This window comes from Abramis brama (genome assembly GCF_963993115.1).
Source record: "Abramis brama genome assembly, chromosome: 9".
NCBI classification, from domain to species: Eukaryota; Metazoa; Chordata; class Actinopteri; order Cypriniformes; family Leuciscidae; genus Abramis; species Abramis brama.
In genome coordinates this window covers 26,711,379-26,722,216 of record NC_139971.1, presented here as the reverse complement: position 1 = coordinate 26,722,216, position 10,838 = coordinate 26,711,379, and the positions used below count along the sequence as shown (strand labels likewise).

Sequence of the window (10,838 nt, the reverse complement as noted above, 5' to 3'; positions counted from 1 at the left end):
ATCCTGTTAACATGCAATTTTCATTATTCTGATTATTCTCTGAGAATTGCGGTTTCCCATCTGTCACTGTCAGTCAATACAATATTATGTCGACTGACAAATGGGGTCTCACTTGGGAGCCCCAATCACCTCTGAGTTTTAGAAAAACGGCCAATGGAATTGGCAAGAGGAATTTGCATGCCGAACCACTCCCTCGTACATACGGGTATATAAGATGGTGGCACGCATCCACTCATATAGATTTTTGCTTTGTAGCCAAATGGTTGCACAGCAATCACTCTTCCAATCAGCAAGCAACGAGTGCAGAGATCATTCATATTGGTGAAGAGGGCGCATTCAGTGGTTTTGGCCATTCTAAAAGAGCAGTGTACAGTTAAAGGTGCTAACTATTTTACTCTACTAAAGCATGAAAATACCATAATATGTTTGCCGATATTTAGGAAACATGCCAAGTTCACATACTCGTTTATTTAAAAAACACTTCTACAGCCAGTTATTTTATTTATTATTTTACACGTTCCATGTTGTCAGTCGGTTTTTGTTTTGGTATGTGTGATCTCGCCCACTGCCAGTTCACCCAATAGTATTTCGACATCTGCTCTGGCACGACCGGAGACAACACCCCAGCTGCCCCGTCGAGCTTCCCGCAGGAAGGCGAAGCAGCCCGTCCCCCAGGCCGCTAAACCTTCCAAATGTCTCTCTAAGAGGCCCTGATACATGCAGCCCCGAGATGTGGGGAGCTGCTCTCGACCAGGAGGTGTTTTTTTTTCTTTTTTGTTCTGCCGTACATACACATTTTCTATGAAAGAGCAGTTTCCTCAATCTCTGGGCCGTACAGGGCGTGGTCTGGCAGTGAGCAACGCTAAGCCTTGACCCTTCCATCCTGTTGGCAGTGAGGACTTACATTCTGGGCTTACGTGGGGTGCTGGGTAGGTTACAACTCAACATAACGTTGTAGTGACTGACAGATGGTTACTGATGTAACCCTCATTCCCTGATGGAAGGAACCGAGATGTTATGTTCCCCCTGCCACAACCCTGAACCACCGCTGAAGGCTCAGCATAAACATGAATGAGTGGATGCATGCCTTCATCTTATATACCCGTATGTATGGGGGAGTGGCTCCGCATGCAAATTCCATGCGCCAATTCCACTGCCCGTTTTTTCTTACTTGGGGGCTCCCAAGTGAGACCACACTTGTCAGTCGACATATCATCTCCGTTCCAGAACGGATGAACAAACATGAGAATTTTTTTCGTATAATGATACGATAATAGTTTTTATTCATTCATTTGGAATCAGTTTGCATTTTTATACTAACAGAAATAAATTTAAGGTTTTGTATATTTTATTTAATTTCAGTTAAAGTTTTTTTTATATTTCTTTTAATGTTTTAGTTAACTATAATAAACCTAACTCACACACAGTAGGTGTTACTGTCCAAGTTCTTCCAGCGTACATGGATTTGATTACTGGTTCGTTTGTATCCAGACTTTTTTTTTTATTGATCAAAGTATTATGTTTACATGAGGTAGCCTAAAGTTTAATCTCAAAATTGCCTAAATCTCATTATATTCACACTATGAGGTTGCTTGTAAACATAGTAATTGTTGCAATGTTCATCAATTAAGAAACAAATCCAATTTAGCTATAAAGCAGCTCCACAGAAGGCAATAGTATCATTATTCAGCTCAGTGAACAGTTCGGTGTTGATTCAATTAGATTCAATTCAATGACAGTGTCAACGTTACAAAGTTCATTAATTATGAAGCGGGACGCTTGGCGGCTGGCTATCCCGTTTCATTTTAGTAATCATCATAAATTAGGTATCATTTGAAAGCTTAAACTCAAAATTCATCCTGTGAAAACCATTTTGAAATCGGACATTGCATTACCATGGAAACAGTACTTTAAAACCTTTTAGTGGAATCCTTAAAAAGGTATCAAACTTCTATAAAAGGACTCTATAGGACTTTAAACTTCTTTACACTTTCCTTTTCTGAAGTGCTTTCACTTCAGCAATAATCTGCTGAGTGTCTTCTTTACAAAGAGACCAACCATAACATTCCCAAGCATTAATGAATTAAAATGAATTAAGTTTGGATAGTGCATTTTCACGTCTATGCTCAAAAAGGGGGGTGACAGTTAACTGCATCTCACTCACCGCAGAGTGTCGGCGACCTCCACTGCAGGATAACCCCGGCTTCACGGCACTGGGATGCGTAAGCCTCCAACACGTCACACAAACACTCATCCATATTGGACCCGCAGGCGCACAGATCATACACACATGATGCAAAGAACATCTCGGGTGGCACCACCTTATGACAACGCTCAAACACGGGCGACTTCAGCACTGTGCAGCGAGCATTTGCGGTCTTACGGGCAGAGTATCCAGCCTCCTGACACGGATTAATGTTTTTCACATCAGAACACTGAACACTTGAATTTACACTCCCCACCTGCAAGGAAAATGATATTTAACATTAATATTTCACATTTGAAATATATTAACTAATTACATTTACAATACAAGATTGTGTGACTAGAATGCGTTCTTCAGACATGTTGAGCCTTGGTGTTAAAAAGGGAAAACCAGGTTTGAAAACGACCATATCCCAATCCCCTTCCCGCACTGTCACATTTCTATTTTTGCTAGTCAACTACAAACCCACATATCAATCAACACATACAGCATGAAGATGTTTTAGTGTTTTAACCTTCCAGTTGTTTCCGAAAGCTGCTTCAGATTTGGCGATTTGTCCATTGCGAAGTTTCATGTCGTCCTGAGGGTAGTTATTGAAGTTGCCACATAAACCGCACATGTGCTTCTTGTAGGTACCAGGAACGCTAACTTCCACATGAGACCGGCCATTCCATAACACCTTAAATCACAATCATCAAATAAACTAATAAAATATTACAAATTAATACAATTAAATGTGGGCAATCCATAGAGATGATGTGGTCTGGAAAGAATTTTATGAGAAATGTTTGAATTCATCTTGAAATCTCAATTTTGATCTTTAGCATTTTAGCAAATCTGAGCTCTAGATTACCAGGGTCTTTTTTCTCAGGAGAAAAATCTAAGAAGCAAGAAACTTCTTCAAACATCTCTGTTTGCCCTATATTTCATCTCATTGCAATAAAGAAACACTTCATATTAAGGAGATCTTGTTCATGATGTTTCTTTCCTTTAGAAGATTAAACCGAGAGTGAAACTGTACCTTCAGCCCAACATTGGTGTTTAGGAGGATGGTGTTGGTCTTGCGCTCCAGGTAAACATACGGCTCTTTAAGAAACGGCAGGGAGACGGGTTGATAATCAACCTGGCGTATCGAAGAAAAGGAAAACAAGGAACAATATTCAACACTGATAAAATTGTCTAAAGAAAAGCTGAAGGTAAATTGATAATTTAGCTCATGGTTTTCTTAAATTTGGGTTTTACAAAGAAACTGTAGGGGTTCATTAGTTGATGAAAACATGATAATTAACGGAAAAAAAACATTTACCTGCATGTCATGTGGCCATTAAACAAAATCAGAGAACTGTAAACAATGCAAATATGTTTTTAAAATATTGAAATATTAAATTAAAATCTCTGGGGATACTTCAAATAAATATTTTAGGTCAAAGCGGCTTTGGCTGTCATAAAAGTTTGAGAATCCCAGATTTAGCTAATTATATCAGCTAAAATCATGTCTGTATGTGTAAGAAAGAAGATGGAACTGCGACAATGACATCATGACTAGTGAATATTCCATCATAAGTGAAAATATAAATATACAAAAAACTATTAAAAATACTATAAAAAAAAAAAAAAAATAGTATTATACTATAAAAAGTACATATAGGAAAAATAACATTTGTATGGTGTATGGTGAAAAGCGCACTGTAAAGGCCCGTTAGTGGACGCTAATATATTTATCGTTATAGTTATCATTCTTAGTGTGAACAGGCCTAAACGCATATTACCTTGACAATCCAGTCCTGAAACAACTGCACCACAACATCTCCAATAAACACGGTCACTTCTTTAGTCCAAGACACTCCCCTTCGTCCCCGGTCCTCATTAGACACATGGACACTGGCACACACACATACACACACGTCTGTTTAGACTAATTTTGTGTGAACTATCCCTCTAATGAACAGTATACACTACTAAAAAATAAATAATAATTAAAAAATACAGTAAAAACAGTAATATTGTGAAATATTATTACAATTTAAAATAACTGTTTTCATTTGTAATATATTTTAAAATGCAACTTATTCCTGTGATGGCAAAGCTGAATTTTCAGCTTCAGAAATCATTCTAAGATTCTGATTTGCTGCTCAATAAACTTTTTTATTATTATTATCAATGTTAAAAAAAAAAAAATTAATGTTTAATATTTCTGTTGACACAGTCTGTGATACTTTTGTAATGATTATTTGATGGACAGAAAGTCCAAAACAAAAGCATTTATTTGTAATCGAAATCTTTTTTTGTAACATTTTAAATACCATTAGTCACTTTTGATCAATTTTTCATCCTTGTTGAATATAAGTACAATCTTACTGACCCTGAATTTTTGAACAGTAGTGTAGATGTGAGTGAGAGAACATTCTGAGCACCTGAAGTCTCCGCCCTCACAGTCCTGAGCCAGAACATATGTGCACGTCCCCTGGAAGTTCACCATCTTTCCATCAAATGTTCGATAGTGAGGGTCTCCAAACACAATGCAGGTGGCGGGATGGGGAATGCAGTGAGGACAACACATTCCAGGAACCAGGGCCGGAGTTTCATCCTACAAACACACAAATGCTACTGTATATCCAGACGGATTATACCTGAGAGGGGCCCAAAATTTCCTTGTCCTTAATATAGTACCCTGACTTGTGAGTCTGCATGGTTTTTAAAATAAAATTTAAGACCTGCACGTTTATGGTAAACATCCTAAAATTACTGTAAAAACCATAAAATGACTATAAAAACTAAAAAAGTTTTGATAATAATGGTTTAAAAGGTACCTATTATGCACCTTTTCACAAGATGTAATTTAAGTCTCTGGTCTCCCCAGAATGTGTCTGTGAAGTTTCAGCTCAAAACACCCCACATATCATTATTATAGCTTGTGAAATTTGCCCCTATTTGCCGTTTTCATGTAGACTGGGTAAACCCAGCCCGATCTGCCGGAGATTAGATTTCGCCCTGCAGCTCAGGCTGGAAACCTGTACATTCTTCTATCCTGCTTACGTTACAAATTTGCGGGGACCAATCACAAACTGGTTTATCCACCTGGCGCGCTATTGGCGGGTTTAATCCAATCCAATTCCTTAACCTCTCGACGATGCTCAATGGCTTCTTTAGTTTAGCAAACAAATCGCTCGAGTGGGTGTAAATACCACTCACTTTCATGTTTTTTTTGCACAACCTGCAAAAATCGCTCGATGCCATTGCTGCGTCTGCAAACTGCTGATCAATGCTACAAAACAACACGTTTGTTGACACGTTTCCTGCCTGGAGTTTTCGCTGCAAAGTACGGCACCCGGATCGTTGGTCTGATTGGTTGAAAGACTATCCAATTGCGTACAGTCATTTGAACTATGCCCAGACTGCCCAGACTAATGTCCAATCTTAAAAGATTGAGCTTGGTCTGGTGATAGCCAGTCTAGTTTTCGTGTGTTCCTTTAAATGCAAATGAGCTGCTGCTCTCAGCAGTCTTTCCAGAAGAGGAACCTATACAGAACCTTTACAGCTCATGCTTCGGATACTCCAGCAACAACAAAACTGGAGATTGTCACGCAGCCATAATCCAGAAATTGTCACTAACAGTGTTCAGCCTTAAATGTTCGAACTGGAGCCGGACACAGATGGAGGGATTTAGGAAGAAGTTACAACTTCCTACTTTGCTACAGCGAGGAAACAGAAATGGCGGACTGCTGCGGATCACTCAGGGCGTTATCTATGCTAACAGGGCAAATCGTCACCAGTCATGGACAGGGCTTCTGGAACTGCTTGTTTGGAGAGACTGTTTATGATTTATGGATATTATATAAAAAGGAGTGGTTGGATTGTTACCATTATATGCTGGTTGTTTACACACACTGTGGACACACATCTTATTAAAGTGAATTTTGCATAATAGGTCCCCTTTAAAGTTTAAAATGTAAAGTTTATAATTTTATAAATCTTGCTTTTAAGAAAAGGGATGAGTAAAATATGAATATATATAATATTCTAGAACCGTATTATTCAATTTAAGACCTGTTGAAATGGTAATTAAGACCTTTCTTCTCCCATTTAAGATATGTAAGACTTTTCATGACCTTAAAATTGATAAAAACTAAAAGTATGACTTTTTAAGGACTCACAGGGACCTACATTTAAAAGCCTGTCGACAAGTTTCAAACTATGTGAAGTCCTCACTAATATAACCTCAAAGGTGCATATCGTCATCTTACCGAGGCACACGTGAGCGTTGGGCATCTCTGGGTTTGGCAGTGCACGTCTCCGTACACACAGGTGCAGGTCGTACACTCGTCCACCTCCCAGTGGTCATTGGGGCTGTACAGCTGTCCCTCGTACACACACTGTGCACCAATGTCTATGGAGTGCACTACAGTTGTGATGCCTTTGCACTCTAGACAGCACTTCCCAGGGTTCTTCACTTTGACTGATCCATCCGGACAATCAAGAGGAGGACACTCCTGCAGATTACACTCGATGTGCCCTTGCTAAAACACACACACACACACACACATATGAGTTACTTTAAAATGTGCTTACTACTGCATTAAACAATCAATAAATGTGTCTCTAGAACTTTTGGTGAATATGTGATTCTGTTGGACATCAGAGTTTGGTTCGTTTGCTTGATGTGAGATTTGTTTAGCCTAGCATTCTTTAGCCAATCATTCACATAATGATTCTAATAAACTTATTACAATTATATCTGATGAAATAGTACAATCATCACATGATCACCTTTTGCTTACAACGCTATAAACAGCAGCTATGCTAATTCCCTGTTTCTATATTGGGATGCCCATCCTGAGGTAACAATAGATTGCGTCAGCTCCAGTTTGGAATCAGCCTTTGCAATGATTTAAGTTGCCGTAGACAATTGTGAAGACTTTAGACCCAGCTAACAAAAATATGTTCTTAGAAAGTTTTGATAACATTAAAGTTAACTAACCACATTACAAATTATGGTAACACTTTACAATAAGGTTCATTAGTTAACTACATTAGTTAACATTAACCAATAATGAACTGCACTTATACAGCATTTGTTCATCTTTGTTAATTTCAACATTTACTAATACTTTATTAAAATCTTGTTAACATTAGTTAATGCACTGTGAACTAACATGAACAAACAATGAACAGCTTTATTTTTATTAACTAACATTAACAAAGATTAACAAAAACAGTAATAAAATGTATTGCTCATTGTTAGTTCATGTTAGTTAATGCATTAACTAATGTTTAATAAAGGAACCTTATTGTAAAGTGTTATTTATTTTTTGTAAAGTCCCAAATTATTTTATAGCTGTATATAACATCCATATGAACATTGCTTTGAAACGCTCATCTCTGACTGATAGCAGAATACTTCCTAAATTGTAACATTGAAAACATGCATTTGAAAAGCTGCTTTGAAACTATTTGTAGGCCTATTGTGAAAAGACATCATAACAACAACTTCCTGATAAAACCATCAAAAATAAGTTTTTTGCTTAAAATTGTGTCTGTGTTTCTCCAGCAATAGTTTCATTTTAGTTCCCTCACATTGCAGATGCAGGTGATACACTCATTCTCCTGGTCTGTCCATCTCTGTCCGCTTAGTACGTGGGTTTTGTCGCCCTCTAATACACACTCTGAGACAAACACATATACAAGTGAGCACACATACACTGGAAGAAGCGACGTTGCATTATTTCTGATAGCGAGACTGTACCGTCACAGACGGGGCAGCAGGAATCAGGGTGTGTGTGCTGATAATCCGGAGGGCAGCTGAGAGGAGGGCAGCCTTGATGAATACACGTCCATGTCAAATCCTAAACACACACATAAACGTCATCATTCCATATCAATGCACATGGCTTTACAAAACAGCAGTGCGTTTAGATACCTTGCACTGACAGGTGAAACACGGATCATCAGTGGCTAACACTTCATTACCGATCAGTGCATCTGTGCAGTTACTGAGGGGCTCTGAAACACAAACCACAAGAATTAAACAATCGGTGATTCAACTATATGATAAAGATTTGAAAAGACTTCTTTAAAGAGTCTCATATAAGTTATTTTAATAAATGTTATAGATCTTAGTCAGAATAGACACCATATTTTGATGTAATTAAAGTCTGTCATAAATACAGTTTGTTCAAAATGTTGCATTTTTGAAGTTGAGTCTTTATAATTTAGCTGAAAAATACTGAAAATATGTCTGACCTAAAAAAAATCAGTGTAGAAAAAACTTTCTGAAAATTGGTTTTAATTAGAAAATGTACATTACTTAAATCCCTTAAAATTGCTTTTTGCTCATCTCAAATGAAATATGGCATATAATACAATCTATTTTCAACAGGAATCTACAGCTCATTATAGCAAAATAAACAGGGTTATTATCCCACGGCTTTAAGGAATACATGATTCTTATATTGAATGTACAATATCCCACTCATTCCAAAAAATAAATGGACATATGGACATGATATACACACACACATTTTTACTAATATAATATTTATTAATATTTTAATTAGCTTTTTTTTCTTTAGTTCTAACTTTAAGTTACTCTAAGTGTTAGTAATTTTTTCATGTGCTTTTGTAATTATTATTTTTTTAAAATATGTCTATTTAGCTTTTTATTTCAGTTTTAGTTTCAGTTATTTTAGTACTTTAGCTTAGACTTATTTAAGTTTATTTCAGCTTTATTTCAATAACCAAAAAATATTTTTTTATAGTTTTAGTTAACATAATAACAACACTGATAGTGATTTGACTTGTAATTATTTGGGCAATATTTTACAATAAGGTTCAATTTGTTAACATTGATACTGTATTACAAACTAACAATAAAATTATATAAATGTTAATGTATAAGGAACAAACAACATTTATAAATATGCTTTTGCTCTTTTTTACTTTGTTTTTGTAAAGTGTTACCAATTAATTTATTATGTGAGAAGAAAGAGACTATATAGTTCTACAAGAAACACGAAACTAGCACAGCAATGTAGAAAATCTGTTCACAGCAGTGTTCATACTAACGTGCACAGACAGGGCAGCAGGAGTCAGAGCCGCTGTATAGGATATTGTGTTTAGGACAGTCCACCAGACTCGGGCACTGCTTCTTATAGCAGCTCAAGTGCTGTTTCCCGTCCGGCATCACCTACAACACATACACACACCGTAAAGCAAGCAAACCAACATATGCGCACAAAATGTTGTGATGAGCCATACCTCACAGGTGCAGATCTGACAGTGGTCACCAGAAGGGTGGAAACTCTCGCCAGGGCCGTACACACGGCCTTCAAACACGCAGTCTGACAGAAGAAAAACACATTTAAAACATTAAACTTCCAAAACAACACTATGCATGCACAAAACTGTTTGTAGGGATTGTAGTTGTACCTGCACACACTGGGCAACATTCTCCTGGCACGCTGATCTGGTTTAGACAGGTGGAGAGACAGTGGACCTTCGAGCAGGTGGTCACTCCATCCACACACATACAGGACATGCAGGGACCACTGGATGGAAACCAGGTACTGCCTTCAATGTGCTCAGCGCCATCATAAAAACAGCCTGAAAGAGAGACAGCTCGGTTTAGTAGCACTTATTTTAGTGGGATCTTATTTAAAGGGATAGGTTATCCAAAAAAGAAAATTCTTCCCAAAAAAAATCCAAATCCATCTTCGGGAACACAAATGAAGATACTTTTAATAAAATCTGAGATATTTCTGTCCTTCCATTGAAAGTCTATGAAATGAGGTTTGTTCTCATCAAGCAAGTACGGCTGAGCTTCTGTTTATATTTACTGATCAATGTCTACAGTATATGTAAAAAAAAAAGAAGAAAAAAAAAGCCTAAATTAAATCTGTTCATCATATAAAGCAATTGTAATTCTTCAGAAGACTTGGATTAAACCCAAAATTCATATGGATTTATTTTACTATCTCTTTATGAATGTTTTGAGTGAATAGACTTTCAATGGAGGGACAGAAATCTCTCAGATTTAATTAAAAATATTTTCATTTGAATTACACAGATGAATGAAAGTCTTATGGGTTTGGAATGTGTGGTGGATTTTTAATGAATAAAATAGTAAACTGTATATTAAACTAACCATGTTTCTAATATCTAACCTTATTTCTCTTTGAAACACAACATACTAAAACGTTCTGTCCTGTGTTTTTGAATGTCGTATGTTGTGTTGCCATACCCCTTTGACTTTGGTTGTGTGAGTGTAAAAATAACAAATTTGGGAAATGAAACTAGACAGATGACTAAGTTTGAACCTTGTGATTAACAATGAAGTAATCATTAAAACAAAGTTTGCTTTACCTAGTAACAGAAGGGTTTGTCTATGAAAACCAATCAAATTGTGGGGAAATTATGTAATGCAGCATGACATTTTTGCCATACCTCCTTATTCTATAAAAAACTGTTGTATTCGTGTTAGCTGGTGGGATTCTCAATGGAATTTGTCTGAGATCCTCTGGCCTTGCTTCTTCTTGGGGGAGATTCTCTGAGAACTGCATCGAGAGATCCTCCGGCCGTGATTAAAGCATTTAGAGGACATTTACTGAAGTCTGTTTGTCGATTATTCCTGTGCAGG

The 10,838-nt window shown here is 37.0% G+C and overlaps 1 protein-coding gene across 2 annotated transcripts in view; it reads right to left on the bottom strand.

The window, feature by feature from the left end:
• kcp (kielin cysteine rich BMP regulator) overlaps positions 1 to 10,838 on the bottom strand; it is a 50,275-nt gene that overhangs the window by 1,584 nt on the left and 37,853 nt on the right. For both annotated transcript variants that reach the window (XM_084123864.1, XM_084123865.1), the window contains 12 exons: positions 9,632 to 9,805; positions 9,461 to 9,543; positions 9,269 to 9,389; positions 8,124 to 8,206; positions 7,950 to 8,049; positions 7,781 to 7,869; positions 6,451 to 6,723; positions 4,621 to 4,793; positions 3,976 to 4,087; positions 3,228 to 3,329; positions 2,721 to 2,885; positions 2,165 to 2,462 (listed from right to left, as the gene is read on the bottom strand). In XM_084123864.1, the coding sequence (XP_083979990.1) occupies positions 2,165 to 2,462; positions 2,721 to 2,885; positions 3,228 to 3,329; positions 3,976 to 4,087; positions 4,621 to 4,793; positions 6,451 to 6,723; positions 7,781 to 7,869; positions 7,950 to 8,049; positions 8,124 to 8,206; positions 9,269 to 9,389; positions 9,461 to 9,543; positions 9,632 to 9,805 (1,773 nt within the window). The remainder of the gene's footprint in view (positions 1 to 2,164; positions 2,463 to 2,720; positions 2,886 to 3,227; positions 3,330 to 3,975; positions 4,088 to 4,620; positions 4,794 to 6,450; positions 6,724 to 7,780; positions 7,870 to 7,949; positions 8,050 to 8,123; positions 8,207 to 9,268; positions 9,390 to 9,460; positions 9,544 to 9,631; positions 9,806 to 10,838) is intronic.